The sequence below is a fragment of the Hetaerina americana genome, unplaced genomic scaffold (assembly GCF_022747635.1).
Source record: "Hetaerina americana unplaced genomic scaffold, ioHetAmer1.1.p SCAF_2, whole genome shotgun sequence".
Taxonomy (NCBI): Eukaryota; Metazoa; Arthropoda; class Insecta; order Odonata; family Calopterygidae; genus Hetaerina; species Hetaerina americana.
In genome coordinates this window covers 30,685,312-30,704,379 of record NW_027286763.1, presented here as the reverse complement: position 1 = coordinate 30,704,379, position 19,068 = coordinate 30,685,312, and the positions used below count along the sequence as shown (strand labels likewise).

The window sequence follows — 19,068 nt, the reverse complement described above, 5'->3', positions numbered from 1 at the left end:
GCAGGTCCTATCTCCAGTCTCAACTCGTGAGCAGAATGTTTTGTTGACAATGCGTGTATATTGCAATGGGGACAATAGGGCTGTGTTGATTTCGTGGCTTTATTTAAACGTATCCGGATTAGCTAAGCGGAATTGAGGGGTGATTATCATAGTTCGGTAGCCTGCAGTTTTAACCCTCCCGTTTTATTTTCAAGAAATACATTTTCTTGGAGCCGTTGTCGACATGCTCGTAAATATAATGATGAGTTTATAGTAATATTTTAGTTTACTATATTATCAATCGTAAATCTTCGTTTTGTCTTCAAGAAAAATCTGAGTAACTTATGTCATATATTGTATAGATAAAAACAATGAATTACCACTTCAAGTTTAAATACAGTGATGTTAAAAGACTTTGCATAATTTTTACTTACATACCGCCCAACGGTCTTAAATTATTAATTCTTTACTTCTTAGGGAAATTTACTTTCCAAAGAGTTATACTTAAAGTTTGATAAAACTCCATTGCAAAAACGTATGTGATTAGTTGATAATAGCCCCTGAGTTTTTCTTTTATACGCTGCTTAGCTTCATGATGCAGAATTAAAAAAATACGGAATTCTTAATAGCTAATTTGAGAAAAAATTCTTAATAAATACTTCTTAAGTGTACTAATAATGAAAATATTCACAGCAGAAACATTTATGTGATACATTTATTGATAATTAAATATGCGATTGATATTAAAAATTCCGGCAAACTTCGTCGAAGACGGGAAGAATCCATTATCATCATCATCATGGGTAATCAATCCAAGGGTTGTTTTGTCACAGCACTCCAAACTATTCTCTCTGCCAACCCCTTAACTCCCTTATTCCTCCTTGCACCGACATTTACAAATACTGCTAATCATTGTTCATCCTCGACTTTCCTATATGTTTCTTTACTCACATGTTTCCTTCAATTGCGGTTTGTAGTCAACTATCGTAGGTGTGCCAAATCTATATCCCCTTTTCTCTTGTGTCTTCAATAGGCTGCTCTCTCTCTATATCCTCTTCAAAGTAATTCTTCTTTTATTACTCTAATTTATTTTTAGCATTCTTTTGGCATTTCTCTTATTTCTCCCTTGTTCTCGTTAATTACCATTTTAATGTGCACATTAAATATTATGGGTGAAATAGAGTAATCCTGTCTTTCTCCTTTCTTCGATTTTGCTTTTTCTCACTTTCAATAGATCTAATCTCGGCCAATTGATGAATATTTAAATTACCATGCCTTATCGAGGCTGCAATGTTTCAGCCCCGGAGGAAATATGCATTGGGGAAACCGCTACGTAAGAGATTTAACCAATGTATTCAATCTATCGCTTAAAAATTTTTTAAGGCACCTGTTTTAGGAATTCCTCGTTCCAGTTGTAGACCTAAAATGTAACTCCCATTTTAAAGATAGATTTTGGAAAGATGGTTTTTCGCTTTGCTGATATCAATAATTCAGAGGAGATACCAACTTTATTAAATAATCGTAATGCTCAACAACACTGGTGCGGCACTTGGCAATCAAAATTAAACTTAAAAAAGTGTTAGAAATGAATTTTTGGAAAAAGAGAAATTTCCACCCGAACGCCTACTGCATCTGGAACACCGAAATTGAATATTTAGACTCGATTAAATACTTACGCGTCACTCTAACTCACGATCTCTCCTGGGTGAAACGCATACGGGGAATATGTGGACCAGCTAACAAAATATTAGGATTTATCAGAAGAGAACTGAGTAAATGTGATGAAAAGGTCAAAGAGAAATGTCATCTTTCGCTGGTTAGGCCTCATTTAGAATATACCGCTAGAGTATGGCATCCTCTCGAAGTTGAATTGATTGCCTATTCGAATCGTTGACAGCGTAGAGGGGCTAGATTTTTAAAAAGCTGTCACGATAAACTGAGCGGCGTATCATAACTATTACGAGGGGATAGACTGGGAAACACTCACGGAGCGAAGGTTAATTTACAGATTTCATTTATTCCATTTATTAAAAGGTTGTCTCTTTAACAGCGATGTTGAAAATGTCTTATTTTCCCATCGTTCTTGGATAGGGGAGACCATGTCAGTAAAATAAGAGAGATTTAGTGTTGGACAGATAGATTAAAGATGTAATTTTTTCCAAGAACAATAAGGGATCAGAATAACGTTATCCGACCGCGATTGGGTCATGTTCGCGTAAATATTAGGCTGGTGTGTATTCACCCTCTGCCACCCATCCTAGTGGTGGCTTGCAAGGTACTGCAATATCAAAACATATGTAAAGGACCTCACCAGCTCCAGAGACACTTTTAACTGCCTCAGTATCGATGAAAATTACCCAATTTAATCGTCAAATTTCTTCTGAAATCTCTCGATATTTATACATAGTCCACATATTAGTTTTGGTGACAAACATGGCTTTATGAAATTCTGGTCCTGGGAGACTTAATATTACATTACTTATCCCATTATTTAAGGAATTCGGATGGTAGTAATCAAGAAAATTTCTTTAATTTTGGAAAACAAATGATATAATTGGCCATATTAAACTTATTAATCAAGATATTCTACGCGTGCAGGTTTCACTGCGTGGAAGTATTTGATATCCGTATTAAAAGATTTTATGTACTTTTCCATAGACTGTATTTTTAAGATACAACGCGTTTTAACAGCTTACAGAATCATCAGTTACAAACCAGGCACTTACAGCAGGCCCCAAAACAATCCTTTGTATCGAGCGATTGTACCCTCAACCCTCCCCTCACCTTTCCAAGAATCTAACTTCGAGGTAAATACAAAACCAACCCTTCAATGCACCTGAGCACCCCACCCTTCCCATGCCCCCCACCCCACCCCCATGCCACGTCATAGCCACGGCATCGCAGCTTCTTTACTTTTCCCTACCCAACGAACCCCGACCTACCTTCAACAGCCCACCCTTTATGTTATATGATTTCAGGCTTAACTTTGTGGAAATCCATTATCACGGTAGTAATCTTCAGGTACAAAGTTTTTATAGACTTGGTGATTAATGGCATTATGGAAATGCAAATTCTTCAGCTTTGCTGCTGTTTTGGCCTCCAATTGTGTGAAGGGAAAATGAGTATTTATATTAATATAATCGGCAGTCACTTTTTCTTTACTTCGCCATGTACTCGTAGTCCGGCTCAAAAATGATGTCTCTTATATCAGCGTTAAAACACGTGATTGGTATTTATTGACCTTTATTGATCTATCTTAAGTACTATATTTTTCTTTTTGTACTGTCTAGTAGGTTCATATTCGTGTCACTAAGCTCCCGTGATATGCTGATACTTATGGGTAGTTTAGTGCCCTGCAAACCACCGCTAGATTGAGTGACAGAGGGTGAATACACACCAGCCTAATTTTTACCCGAACATGCCCCTATCAGGGTTGGACAATGCTATTCTGTTCCCTTATCGTTCGTGGAAAAAAATACATCTTATATCTATCTGTTCTGAACTTTATCTTTCTTATTTTATTGACATGATCTCGCCTACCGTAGTAGGTTGGGGCTAATAATAGAATTTCAATATCACTTCTAAAGAAACCTCCTTCCAATGAATGCAAGAGCTTCAATCTCTAATTTAACCTTTGCTCCGTGAGTGATTCTCAGTCTGGCTGCTCTAATATTTTGGATACGCTACTAAGTTTATCATAACGTTTTTCAAATATAGCACGTCTACGCTGCACGTGATCCAATTCGACAATTATAATAGCCTCTTGAGGATCCCATTTCCTTGCAGCATATTCTAAATTAGGCCTAACAAGCGACAGCCAACATTTCTCTTTGACCTTTTCATCACATTTACCAAGTACTCTTCTAATAAATCCTAATTTTTTGTTAGCTTGTCCACATATTCCCCGTATGTTTTTCACTCAGGAGAGATCGTGAGGGAAGGTAACGCTTAGGTATTCAATTGAGTCTACACATTCCATTTTGGTGTTTACAATGCAGTAAGCGTTCGGGTGGGAATTGCTCTTTTTCATTATTAAATGAAGAATACAATGTATCTTTCCACTGTCCTTTATTTACGTACCAGTTTCAACGCTCAAGCGTCATCATCAGGTACAAATTAATCAAGTCGCAGTCCATTTATATACCATTCATGAGGGTGAAGAGGGGAGGGTAAGAGAGAGGGGGGAGAAGGAGGGGAAAAGATTGAGCGCCAGAACCGGGAACAATTGAATATGTGCCCTTTTTCCAAATATTCATGACCACGCACTTTTTTAAGTTTAATTCTAATTGTCAAGTGTCGCACCAGCGTTGAATAGCATTGAGGCCATCTGACAAAGCTCCTTCGGTCTAAAGACCTCAATAATCAGAAGTTATGAATGAAAAAACAGGACGGGTTCCGAAAAGGTAGATAATGCGAGACACAGCATGCGCTTTTTGTTCCTAATACGGCTCAATTTCCGAAGCTATATCCTTAAATATACGAGCGGGTATTGTATCGGGATCGGAGGATTTATTAGACTTAATATTTGCCAGCAAACATTTTATTCCATTGCATGAATTTTCAAGTTGGGACATCGCTCGACCGATTCGGTAAGCTATCGGAGGCATTCTGTGAGATATTAGGGAAGACGCTTTGGAAGAAGGAATGTAATAAGCTAGCATTTTCCAAACTGCTGGGTACTCTTTCGCCTTTATCAGTTTGGAGTGAATTAACAGTTGACTTATTCCCCTGAACTTCTCTGGCGTGTGACCAAAATGCTTTTGATTTCGCTTTTATATTTTCCGTTAAACTTTTCCTTTTGAATTCGCTTAGCGCCTTCCGAAATTCATTCTTGACATTCGCCCTAGGTTCAGGTTTCCAATTTATTTATTTATTTATTGTAGTACCCTACAAGCCACCCCTAGAGTATGTGGCAGAGGGCTATTTCGCTAATTAAAATCATTTCTTCTAATCCAATAATATCAAATTCAACAAAGGCTATGTTTTGTATAAGCAAAGACAGATCAGTTACTGCACTGACATTTACAGATACCATAGTTAAGGAACATAAACACAAATGCCTGCACTAGAAACGTGCTACTACTGTGAATCGGGGACTTGGACCCATGGTAAAAATGGAAGACTTGATAATGAGTTAATCTGAATTTATAAATTCCTCACCATTTTCTTCCTGCAGCCCTTTTCATTGATCTTTTATTATTTCCTCCACGTATAAGTTGAAAACCGCGAGCTTGAATGTCAAGCTCTCTTATCCCCTGCTAATAACTGCTAATCCTGGCTCTCCATCCGCGACTCGCACTTTCACAGTCTGAGACATGGATAGATTTTGGATTAGTTTCCTACTTCTCAATTGTACTCCTATCCTCTGTACATACATTACTTGTAATCAACATAAAATACATCGTATTAGCATCCGTCGTGGATGCAAATGTATCCTGCCTATATCTGTTTTTCTCTCAGTGATCTCATTCCTCTAATGGCTTCATGCCTCCTCTCTCCTTTCTGAACCCGGATTGATCATCCTCTTAAGTAACCACTTACCCTCTTGTCCGTCCTTTTGTCGGTGATCCTAATGAATATCAAAACTGCATGTGGAATTTATACTAAAATTTACTGCCCTAAATTCCTCCCATAGATACGCTCATTCCGTTTTTTGCCAGGTAAATATTACTGACCAAAGGAAGTCTTCTGGATAATTTACTCTCTTTTTTGCTGCGCCTGAGCCTATAAAGTTCTTTCTTATACGCTTGCAGAAAACTTAAATTGTTTCGATATGATTCTATCTATCCGATGAGATTTGTTTAATGTCTGCTCCCAGAATACCTGTTCTATTTCGGATTCAACTATGCCTGGACCTAAGATGCCCATAGGGGCATCATATTTTCCGTTTAAACTGGCTGAAATTTTTACGAATATGATATCGGAAATACCGCATGGCTTTTAAATGTCCTCTTCTCATCTCTTCCGAATATTTTTTGGGGCGATTTATAATTTTCCTTCCGAATTTATAAGTGTGGATTTTCCTGTATTACTCCCTGACAGTGCTCTTACCTTTTTTACGAAGCATTTAATCACTGCTCGAATCTCAATTTTTTCCATCTGAACACATCACTACACGGGAACAACAGCAGAGAAGCATCCGCACTTCAGATCTTTCCAGATGATGTTTACACTGTGAAATTATTGCATTGTCATATAGGATTGTATACTAATACGCGGGGAACTGTTTGCGCTAGCGCTGAAATAAGATGGTGATTACTACAGCCTTTGAAACTGCTCCAGTATATTTCTTCTCTCTATCTTCAGCTTGATATTTCAAATATTCCCTGTCCCAGTAACTTTTTAATATTTCAAGTCTATATTTTAACCAATCGGCTATTGTGCTCGTCTTCTTTTCTGTTTCTGGGTTCAATTCCTCTTTTTAAGGATCTGTGGTAAAGATTGTCGTGTCCCTTACTCCCCCGTTCCTGTGGGGATCCTGTTCCTATGTCGTTTTTAGAAGCGATTTTAGAATAGGTTTTTATCGTAGTTTCGTGGTATAGATTGAGTTGTTTCACGCAACGTTGCGCTACGCGTAAGAACATGCAGGATTATGTAAACGTAGTCCTGCATGGCCTACATTTTGTTTGTCTCCTACCCTACAAACCGTTGGTGACCACACCATGGCCAATTTTATCACCGCCCACACCTACACAGCCTTAGGGGTCATCAGAATTGATATGCCTTTCCTACATGTAAAGTATGTAGTCTATAAAGTGGGGAATTTTAACTCAAAGAGCATAAATTTACGCTAGGAAATACCAGATCATTAGCCATTTTGATATTTTTGTCCCCTCCAAGCCACCGCCAGGGTGTGTGGCAGGGGGTGGATTCACAGCAGACTAATTTTGACCCGTATATGACCCTACCGCGGTTGGATAATATTATTCTGATCTCTTATCGTTCGTGGAAAAAATTGTTGCGTTGATATAGATCTATTTGAAAGCTAATTTCCATTGAGTTGTGATTTGATCGTAGTTTTTCTGCATCAATGTGTGCCGAGATTTAAAGCGTGAAGGATGCTTTCATGCAATCTTGTTGAAAGAATTTTAGTATTAGGTTACATGGATTTTTTGTAACAAAATGAGGTACAACCATAACAAAGATATCTAAAAGTATAACAATATCAAATAATGACCTCCGATCAAAAGACGGTGATTAGTTATTGTTGAATGTATGCTTGGAAAAGTTATCATCAAAACATGACGTAAGTATAATTCTGGTCAATCAAGCAATTGCCATTGGCAAAAAGTTATTCTAAGCGGATGATTTCAATCATTATGTATGAGGAGGTACTGAAGGTTAGTGAAGAATATACGAGAATAGTGTGAAAAGTTTCCGTCCTAACGAATAAACGAGTCATTTTTTCTTTAAACTTTTTTTAAAACTTTTTTAAACTTTTTTACCTTTCAACAAACCTGTTTGAGTCGATATAATTTTTTCAGTGGCCCTCCAAATTTTTCAACCTTAAAAATGGCAGTTTAAGTCTTTATCCACAAAATATACATTTTGTATGTAATAACCTCTTCGTCCGATGAATAAATCTGTTCTCCAAGCGTAATTTAAAGGAAAGGAAGCAGCAAAAACAAGGCCTGGGGCCACATCTGGTGAATACGGTGAGTGGTTAGCCAATTCGTGTGTTTTAGCTCTGGCGTGTGTGTGCGTCAAAGTGTATGTGCGTTATCCTGATGGAAAAACACTTTTTCTTCTTAAAATGCGGTCGTTATTTTTGCAATTTAGCTTATTAAGTAATGATTTGTAAAATTATGTGTTTACCTTTTTGAAGATAATGGAATTGAATTGCGTGACTCCCAAAAAACAGTTGCCATCACCTTTCCGACCGATGGAACCCACTTCGCCTTTCTCAGAGCAGAATCACCTTTGCAGTCCGCTATTTTGGCTATCGTCTCAGTAGTATAGTGTTGGATCCAAGTTTCACCTACAGTTATGAATTGACGCAAAAATCCGACTAGCTTCGCTTTAACTGCTCCAACACGGACTTGGAAATATTCATTGGAATGCCTTTTTGGTCCAAAGTGAGCAAACGCGGCGCCCAACGCCTGAATAGCTTACGCATGTCCAACTCTTCTGTCAATATATGACATACGCGTCCTTTCAATATGCTCATAGCCTCTGCTATCTCTCTATCCTTAATTGCACTGCCAACTAGTACCCTTTGGTGAACTTTTTCGATATCATCAAAGGTTGTCGCAGTTTTTTTGCACTCCTGAATGCCCATCATCAGCCAAGTTGGTACGACTACGTTTATAATCGCGTTATAAAATATCACGGTTGTAAATGATGCTGCTGAGTCCTCGTGTACAATGTCAAACTTGTCTCTGATTTGTGTAGGCGTATTACCTTTCAAAAACAAGTACACATTTAATTACTGCTCGATAGTCAATTTTTACCATTTTCAAAAAAAAACCTACACTACGAGTCACTCAAGCGATTGTCAAGAAAAAACTACGCGTCCAAAATGACTGAAATTTTGGTGACTACCTTTTAACGCATGCGCAAATTCATTTCCCCAACTTTTTTGTAAGAGTCCCGCCATCTTCATTTTGAGGTCGGAAACCTTTTACACAACCCTCGCAAGTGCTTTGAGTTGCGGTGAGTGGAGAACAGACACCATTTGGTAATCGAAAATTTATGTTGGGGAGAAAGTGCATAGTATGCAAATGACAAAAAAGGACGCGCAAATAATTAAGCGTAAAAATCCAAAAACAGCTGGATAATATGGGAAAATTTTAGTGTAGATGCATCCTTGGGCTAATTGCTACTTGCATCTAGTTATTAGAATTAGGTTTCGAAAAATGAAATTACGTGTAACTTGAAAAAGTTTGAAAGGAATGATTGAAGGATTCACGCGTGGACAAGATGTGAAAGGGAGAAAAACTTCATAAAAATGTCAGAATAGTGCACAGTTGGAAGAAGTGGAAAAAAGTGCCAAATGATCACTATGATAATAAGCAGTTGTTTTGGAATTGAGTTAAAGGGAAGAGCAGGGAAAAGGAAAAGAAAATGAATGACGAGTGATTAGGAACAGGACCGGTTGTACTGCCTAGGATGAATGCCGAGATGTTGGAGGTAATATTTTTATTCGCATGGCAGAGGTTTTAATTACAAGTATCAGTAGTCTATCGTGAAAGGTAATTTTTTGATAGACATATATATTCACCAATTATTCAAGATATTTGATACCCCGACTGATACGAAATTAAACACCGTAACTCTCTACAATCCCCAACTCTGCATAGTTAATACATCAGCTCATTTTTCCCAACATGTTTGCATGTGTTCCTGTTCTTACCTCGTTTACCTTATATGCTCCCCTCTGTCACAGCCCTCAACATTTAATTCCAGCTAGAAGTGCTCTACACTTGGTATTTCTATCTTGGAATTTTTTAATAACTCCGTCTCCTCCTCTTCCATACCAAGTGCCCTGCTATTCATTTTCTTTGCTTTCAGCTTATTTCACTTTTTCCGTCCTCCTTCCCACCGTCATCTTAAAAGCTTGCTATCTTTGCTTAGCCTATAAACTTTAGGATCAAGTTTTCAAGCCTTACAACATCACGCTCCATATCATAGGTGTTAAATTCGTGCAAAGCAGACAGATTTAAACGGTAATCCAGTTTACAATGTCCTCCAAGCGCATTTTCTCACTTCCCTAAAGGGGTCTTTCAATTCTCTTATATATTTGCGTTATTCATATTTTGGGTGCAGCAACCAAATAGGTATCCAATCAACAAAAAAATTGGCAAAAATTTAAGTCAAAAGTTACATTCTTCTTATCTCTCCCATTTTATCACATTTCTCAGGCTAACAATTTAGGAATACTTGTAAATTTAAAACTTGTTAGAACATAATATTATATTGTATTTTTATTCTTTTTTACTCTCTAGACAGTGATTTTGATTCATTACAATTTTAACCAGATATCGTCTTGATATAAATTGAATAATGTTTTTTGGTTACCGTTTTCACAATATCATGCTAATATTTTCCGTTTTGTTTTGGTTCAAATTCAAGCAGCATTGTCACATAGCTATTTTAATTTTAATTTAGGTATTTGTTAATGATTAATTATATAGCACATTTTATCCAATTGAGTCAAATGAGTTGTATTTTCTTACCTTTAAGGCCTTACTGAAATTTTGTCTCAATGCACTCGAAAAATTTGTCCTGTCCCAAAACTTCTAACCGCAAATGCAATTTAATAATTTGAAGATAAGAATCAGATTTCGATTCGATATCAGGTTGATTTTCCTAAAATAATCAATTATTGGAAAATGAGTTAATTCAAAACATTTCAATAGTTATTTCATTATCATAAAGAAAGCATGATTGACCCAGTCATTAATGTGTGTATATGTCATTTTTCTCTGAGTATTAAGGTTAGCAAAGTTGCGGTGGAAGAAATGAAGAGGAGGAAAGGGTTTTTGTGAGAAGATAATTTGTTTGTCACGGGCTGTGGGTTTGGGTGGGGTAGTCAGAAATAGGTAATTTGGTGATCGGGTAGAACGGTGGGACATCGTATGTTGACGAGGGGGTTTGCCTCTCATGGAATTGTACCAGTTAGAACGATTGCTAATGGGGAGGGGGCATAGTGCTAGGAGAAGGGGATATCTTGTGTGATTGATCATCGAATATCTAAAAGCTCAAGATGGATGAATGAGAATGTGATATACACATTGATTGACCGCGTCATAATATTGTTAAATGCTAGTTAGTATAGCGTTTGAAATCTTTTTTTAGTGTGGCACGATATTTCTGAAAGTAATATTTTTCAATCGCCGTAAGAATCAGGTTCTGCTAAGTGTTTATAAAATTCGAGGATTGGAACTTTAATAGATATTAATAATTATAACTTTCATAAAAAATGATGCCATATTGCTTCTTAATATATGAATGCATTTTAAATAAACGCTAAATAAACGCTTTTAAAAACGCTAAATATGTGACTTCTAGTTGCATGATTTTATTCAAAATCTAACAGTATCATTGCCTCAATCAAAACAAAAAATAGAAAGTTTTAAGTTGACCAGATGATAATTTTTTTAGTTTTCATAGTCAAATACCTTTGAAGTAGGTAAACATCAATGTATACCAATCTCAAACGCGCCTAATCAGGCCTTAGTGTTAAAAATGTAGTGAAAATTGTCTCATAATCTTTAAGTCGCAGTTCGAGTACATTGGTTATACCATAAGGGATTGGATGTTTATTTGTGAATATTACAATTTCCACGACATTGCAATTTGAAAATGTAACGAGGTGAAAGTAGCAAGTTGAAAGTAATTCGCTGTCTAAATTGCATTTGTTCAAAATTTCAGTTAATTTTTTCACAGTGAATCATTTTAGCAAATGTGGTGCATTACCTCTGTGCATTTGATGTCAAGTATGGCTTTTTTAACAATGCCTCGTGCTGACGTGGAGTACTTTATTTAGGGTGTTGGATTTCGACTCTGGAGGACTGATATTTGAATTTCTCTCTCTTTCTCTCCACGCGCTAACGGTACCTAATTACGAATGAGTGTCGAGTTAGCATTGGGATGCGTGTTCGAGCGCCAAGTGGGGCACGTCCGAATCCGTTAGAATTTGGCATCATGCAGAGATTCTTTCTCTTTGAATAGAGGAATGCATTTATCTCTTATAAAAATCTCTGCAAGTTTCTAACGAAAATTGCGACATTTTCTCGTAAAGCATTTATAATTATATATTCCACTCCGTCAGGTCACGAGTAAGTTTTGTGGATTTAGGCTGATCCACGCGGTTTCTAGTCACGGTAGGAGTATAGGACTTTGATTTTAGTCCTATATTAAACCTACCGAAATGTGTAGTTTGAGATAATTTTAAATTATAAAGTAGGAAATTTAACCATTTATAAAAACGGTCTATATTGCGTGCAGGGCTCTCTCAAGCCATTGAAAAATCTTTTATGGAGTTTGGTTTTTATTTAAAACTCGAAATACCTCATGTTAAGGTGTAATCAAAATCAATTTTACAAATTATAATTAAAGAGTGCAAGATATGGAGAGGAAGTCTTATTTGTTGAACTTTAAATATCACAATGAAGTTGCCACCTCCGTTACTCACGAATTAGTTTTGCTGACACGATTCCTTTTTAATACACTATTAAAGGGGAGAGGAGTATGATCAGCTATGCCAGGAGGTAGGAAACGGGGTAGAGCGTACCCCATAAATTAATAAGCAAATAGGCATCATTGCTTCTGATGACTTGCTTGAAACGCTTGCTGAAGCTATAAAGGCAATAATGTTGAATATGCTACATTCAACCAACATATGCTTAAACCAATGTCACTGAAACTTACGTTCCCAATTCACCTGATGCACAATGCTCTTCATAATCCATTATTTTCGGTTTTTGTATTTTGAAAATTCCCTGGATAATGACGACGACGACATGCCTTGCCGTTTTTTCAAGCGGCTTTATTTTTCAGAGGTCGCCTAGTTGGGCTTATGATCTGTGTCACAATAGTTACACACGTGTTAGTTCCTTTATCTTCCTGGATAATGTAAAACAATTTTGGCCTTCTAAATAATGATAGGATTATTTTTTTCCCAATAAATCGGAATACAATTTAATTTATTTTTAATGAGATTTATTGATTTAAGGCATTTTTCGTTATGTACAAATCAAAGAAATTAAATTAACATAAATAAGGGTGATCACATATTTTGTATTGGAACACGTGTAATGGTCGTGCGGGATACGCTCTTCTTAAAACACCTTCTGCTTGTGAGCGCCATCTCTATTGGTAGTAGTCGTGAGGGATTTGTGCGGCGTAAGCCAACTCTTGGGCATCTTGGGACTCATCGGTGCTTCTCCTGGACCATCCGCCGCTGTTGCTACTGCTGCTGGGGGCGTAGGAGTTGGAGGCCGCGGGCCAAGAGACGCCGGACGCAGAATACTGTGTCGCCTGAGGAGTGTAAGAGTATTGGGTGGCAGCCGGCTGCGCGGGCGCGAACACTTGCGACAGCAACGGGATCCGCACCTTCTGAGCCGTGGCGTCGCCCCCGGATCCCCGGAATCCGCTCATGAGACTGGATAGACCCACGAGCGCGGCCACCACAAATGCCAGCTTGCTGATAAAGACGGCCTTGCCTACAAGAAGCGCGAGGCCACCGAAGACGAGTGGGATCACCCCCAGCACTTTGACGCCGATGCCCAGGATGATGGGCAGCAAGAACTTCTTCAGCTTGCGACCTAAAATAGGAAAACATGTATCAGCTGAGTGGAAGGTTTTCAGGACGGCTACCACAGGGTTATTCATAGAGGCATTTGGACGCAAATAATAGCAAATAAGAAGAGTAAAATAGCCGGTGTTACGACGTTTATTAGCTTAGTTAAGCATATAATCAATTAAAAATTAGTTAGCATTTTAATCATAATTGCGTAAAAATTATCAAAAAAGATAATTCTTTTGTTAAAGGTACATATGCATGAGATTTTACTGACGAGATAATTTGTAACTAAATGCTTTCGTGGTGGTTATTTTTCCCTTGTGAAATCTTATAGAGAGCTGAGGTCTCATAGGCCTGCGCATCAAGTAAATTGAGAAAATTTAACCAGTAAGGAAAGCTAGTAAAAGGTGTAAATAAAATTAAGGATTCAAAGTAATTAAAGAAATCAAGAGTATTTCAGCAACTTAAAACTTTGACAACACTTTTCTGCATGAGGTTAAATAAAATGTATGGAAATAATTTGTATGATTCACATTTTAAAAAGTGGAAAAGAGTGATTACCTTAATGACTTAAAAGAGAGCAGGGAAAGACTGCAAAATACAGCAAGAGAAAAATACAGAATACTTATGAAAAATATAAGAAGCTGCCTAGGAAATAGGTAAAATGGGCAAAGGAAGGGAAGACCAAAAGACTGAATACAAAAAGGAATAAGAGTGGTGATTGTGTGGGATGAATACGGAGCTAGAGAAGGTTGTAGAAAATATTTTGGATTTCGCAATAGGGCAGTGGTGTGTATATGAAATTTAAAGTGATTACGGCGTAGGTTATGCGAGTTAAGATGGTATGGTAGACATAGTGAGAATACTGAAGAAATGAAAAGATGCCCGCGTCGATGGTATAAGTAGTTAAAGTTGGAGTGCTGGGGATAAGACCTTTTTCACTCATTACTACGGCGTTCAAATTGTTTCAAAAGTTGTAGTTGTTTCGTACTACTGGAGGAACACTATAATTTTTAATTTGCATTAAATTCAATGGAGTTAGATTAAATGTAAAAATCATAACCTCTACCATTATTTATTTATTTTAGAACCCTGAAAGTCAGGGTTCTAGGGAGTAAATATACTCAAAGCAACGATTTCTATAACAATTTGTCTTTTGGGAATTATAGTTTTAATGGAGGCAAGGTGGGGTTTAATTACAGTGTGAGCAATTGAAGGTAATGCGACTAAAACAGAAATAGTCGCGTTTGTCTAACGTGGGAGTGTTTGCGTTGCGATTGTAAATGGCAAAATAATTGAATAAGTAGAGTCATTAGTGAATATATAAATGGATACGTATAGTATTAATATCGTGGAAAATTTGGATATTATGGAAGAATGCTTAGGAAATGGCTGGGTAAATGAAGTTTAAAGGTGTGCTCAAGCCGATAGAAAGACATTACTTGGAGTATATGAATCAATGTTTGCTTGCCCAAGGCAACAAAAATGACAGTTTGTAAACGATACTTCTTCCAACAATATTGTATGGAAGTGAAACTGGAGAATATTAAGAAAAGCAATAATGTTGAGGAAATGCGATTGATAAGGCAGAAGTATTTGAAGAGTGTTTTGGTTAAGTCGGAGAGATTTTTTTTCAGATGAAGAAAATTGGTGTGAGTTGATTGTGATGCAGCATGAGGGAAAGGGAAAGGACGAAAAACTCAAGGGGGAGTGTGGTTGAAGAGGAGTATCAGAAATATCTGAAACGGACGAACATTATAAGCTTCGAGCTATACCACCGAGCTTCATGAGCAATGTAAGCATATGACCGAGGCGAAAGGCTCCAAGAATTGTGTAGGGAAGAAGAATCAGTTCAAGAGAGTTCGTTTCCTTAAGTTATCTTAATACGCGTATTGTCTACAATACGCGTATCGCAAATGGGAATGGCAACAAAGTTCTCTGTGTAAGAATTAAAAATCATTTGAAAATTATAAAATCCTATTTTTTTATGTTCAATGGAGCTTTAGTTGATTTTAACTTTAAATAATGGAATTTTTAAAGGAGTATAAGTTAAAAGAAATTTGATAAAGCCATGGCACTTAGACCACTGGATTTCTTCTTAGCCGGATGAATCACTCATACCATCAATAAGCATTGAACAGGGCCAAGTGTTATCATTTAAATGTAAATTAATATGCACCGCTTAATTAATAAAATATATATTAAAACGAAGGAAGTTCTGAGCGTGAGTTTTCTGCATCTTAGCTATCGTCTATTCCTTTTTGCCATAGAAAAGTCAAAGGTTTGTACAAAGTACGTTCTAATGTTCACCCTAATATATTTGTCGTTATTGGCCATTTCTGCTTGTATCGTTACCTATTTACACATGCTACCTCATTCATGCAATTTCCAATGTTGAAGGTCCTGTTTTCAAAGTAGGAGTTTTATTTAGTTCACTCAATTATGTACTTCCTCAGATTTTGTTCGGATAATTGTGTGAATATGTTTGAGCGCCAAGTTATTTTGTAGCAAAAGAGAATTGAATTGAGTTTTGTATACCGTTGTATACAAGGTAATTTATTACTTTTATCACTTCACCCTTACGAGTGAAATCCTAGGAGATCATTAAGAGGGCCTGGAAATTATTTTCTTGAAAAAAATGTGGGTAAATATTACACTTTCTCCTTTAAAACGTTTTGGATTAAAATATGCGGCCGAAATAAGAGTTCCTATAAATTAAAATTAAACTAAATTTCGCAAAAAACATCTTCAGCGCCTTCAGGCGCCATAAATTAACTAAAGGGTTCTTGTAAACGTAGGTTTTAACTCAGTTGCCAATAGATCCCTAAACTCTGAAACACTGAAGCTGATATCCCCTTTTGGAGCTCTGTGTAGCGCCCGAGCTTCAAGCGCGAAACGGTGGTTTTTAAAACTCTACATCCAGCAAAAACCCCGCATATCAAAGCATTAACTTGATTTCACTTGAGAGGAAAATATTCTAAATACAGAATCACTTTTTAGATGTTTTGAAAATTTACTATCAGCAAATGAGAAAGAAGTATCTGATTATGAGTTACTTAAGTGTGGTTTTCGAAAGTAGGCGGCAACTCGGTTATTATCTTTCATTTCAGTCCGAGTAGATTATTAGGAATTAAGTGATTATCTCATGAAGTTAAATGGTACAGAATATTTGAATTTCAAATTTGTGGAAAAATGTAATGAGCAAATTGAAAATCTCAATCATGAATATTTTAAATCGTCTTGATTTCATTTGAAAACGTGGCCTGAGACAAAATTTTATGCATCCTGAAGAGAACTGATTGAGCTTCAAAGAAGTTCAACAGAAAATTTAAATACCTACTTATTAGTAGTAGTAGTAGTTTTGATGGGAGGCGACCGACAGCTAAGGTCATTTGCGCCATAGGGGAAGGACAGGAAAGGATGAAGGGTGGAGAGAAACCCGGCGTCGGCATTAGCCTACTCTTTACGAAAGGCGCCAAGGGGTCCGCGGCTTAACGTCCCATCCGACGGACGGCGTACTCACTCAAAGTGCCCTCCACAAAGCACCTCAAGTAGGGATCGAGATACCTCTGAAAAATATTCAACACCGCTACTTATTAGTATATTTATTTTAAAAGTCAGAGACAGCTATGTAATAGGCACTACTTAGAGGTATTTCTAAAATACGCGGAATCACGTAGAAGGGGTTGTAGTCCTTGATCTTAAATATTAACAATAGTTACTAAGAAGAAAGAAGAAGTGACAAGAATAAATGCATGGAAAAGAGGTGATTTATCTTCTAGGAGTTCCTGTCGCAATGGATCCCCTTTGTCCTGCAATCCATAACTTAATCAGCTGTAACTTCAGCGACATCATTCATTATGTGAAAACTTAAAATGGTAGGATTTTAAAATGGTTACAGAACGTGTAATTATTCTTGTTAAACTATAACCACTTCCTCAAGCACTTTGGAACCAAAGATGATGCAATGTTTGGCACATTTAATTAAGTAGATGCCAAAAATGACAGTAATTCATGAAAGGAAGTCCAAAGGGTGACTTCTAATCAACATTAATGAAATGCAATAGAAGGACGGGTGCCCGAGATCCTAACACTTTGCTTTCCTCAAATATGTTAGCTCACTAGGCAAGTGCAAATTACGAAAGCTACTTGATAGAGCAAATGCAAGTGCTTATTATGTAAGGGGTTTGCGTAAAAAGGCTGCAGGCGATTGTGGCATTTCATCCTTTTACATTTCCTATGACTACAAATAATACTTGGAATCTTATTTTACACTTAATCTCAGTATATTTTACGTAATTTTTTGTTTATTTGTATGTATTTATATTGTAACAAAATAAATATATTTATTCATTTGAGGGTGTTATAACCAAATTGAGCATTAAAACATGAATGTTGATGCCCGACTTTTCGCAGATTGTCTTGACATCATGAAATGAGATTTAAAAAAATACGTATGAATTGGTGAAAATGTCCTAATAAAACCAAATTTCAGAATTAAAGCATTGCACTCTCGGAATATTTAGTAAATGGTAGGTATATTTAGTTTTACTCATTTATTTATAGTTGATTGATTTGATTAGAGTATTCTATGCAGCGTGGTGAGAGGTTTAGACTGAAAACTTAAGAAACCAGAGCCACCTAATTCAAGCCTACAGTAAGATGGCAACATTTTTCATTCTTCATGTATTTTATATCCTTTTATCTGCTCTTTTTGTTAATATTTCCATTTATCGAAAGCTAAAAAAAGATATTAAATATCAAGATGTTAATGTCATCACCGAATGGTCAATGGGCCTTCATGACATTAAATGACTACAATCATGTAGAGAGGTTTAATTTCTATACGCAAATATTGGAACTGTGCGAATGATGTCAATTGGTTCTTGTGCCTAAGTCCCGAAAATGATCCCTTGTATAGTTGACATTAGGGTAGTTTGATGCTGAATTTCCCATGAAACCGAGTAATTTGTTACGAAGTTACTTTTAATCGTGTGGATGTCGGTTACGTGAAAATCTGACGCATTCATTATCTGATTTACGGGAGGTATGGTGCTTTGACAGTTTTGAAGTCATAGTCGCAAAGAAGGGAAAGTTATGGAGGAAGGAGCGTGACATTTTATGGCTAATATTTTTTAAGACGTTGTTTGTATCATCTTAGCAGATTCCTGGACCATTTTTTATGCAATCTTTGATTCCTTTTTGCGTTAACTTGCTGAGCATTCGAAAGCATCTCAAAAAACTAAATTACTTAAAATGCTGCTTATTTCCTTTGCGGTAAACACGTGATGCAATCTCCATCGTTCTCATATTGATCACTCACCTTCATCCAGTCCTATAGCGACTTCCTCCTTGTCCGTCTCTGGGAGCCTCAACTGGACCGCGAACGTCCGCAGGAACTTCGAGAATCTATCCAAGAGCTGTTGGGCAAGACTACCGCCGGCCTCCGGCGCCCCGCTCCCCTCGGCTCTCTCAGATGGTGTCTCCTCGTCAGTCAAGTTCCTCTTTATGAGGGCCACCCCCTCGGTGAGGGGGATCGAATCTTGGTGGAGGTAGCCGTCGACGAAGGCGAGGGCCTTCGAGCCAACGCAGGCCTCCAGTCCACGGGCCCCGCACTCCGAGAGCATCCTTGAGAAGAACCCCCAGTGCTTGGTAATGAGGCCTCCCTCGGTGATACTATCATCGCCCACCGTATTGGTCAGCGTCCACCCGCGGCCCGCCTCCACCTCGTCCTGGGGAAAGTCCACCGAAGGGTCCGCTTCCGCCTCCGCAGACTCCATCGGGGCACCAAAGGACACTCCGAGAGCCACAATGGCCACGACCAGTAACGTCAAACGCCACAT

The 19,068-nt window shown here is 37.5% G+C and overlaps 1 protein-coding gene across 1 annotated transcript; it reads right to left on the bottom strand.

Moving 5' to 3' along the window:
• Positions 1-12,792: 12,792 nt before the first annotated feature.
• On the bottom strand, positions 12,793-19,068 carry LOC139687686 (uncharacterized). Its single transcript, XM_071584935.1, has 2 exons — positions 18,549-19,068; positions 12,793-13,247 (listed from the first exon to the last, which is right to left on the bottom strand). Exons 1-2 carry the CDS (start codon positions 19,066-19,068, stop codon positions 12,793-12,795), a joined length of 975 nt encoding a protein of 324 aa, XP_071441036.1.

Bases quoted from the DNA above. Each gene is read 5' to 3' on its own strand.
- LOC139687686 (XM_071584935.1), bottom strand. From the start codon at position 19,068: ATGTGGCGTTTGACGTTACTGGTCGTGGCCATTGTGGCTCTCGGAGTG. The intron at 13,248-18,548 runs GTGAGTGATCAA...TTCCTATTTTAG, and splicing joins CGCTATAGGACTGGATGAAG to GTCGCAAGCTGAAGAAGTTC.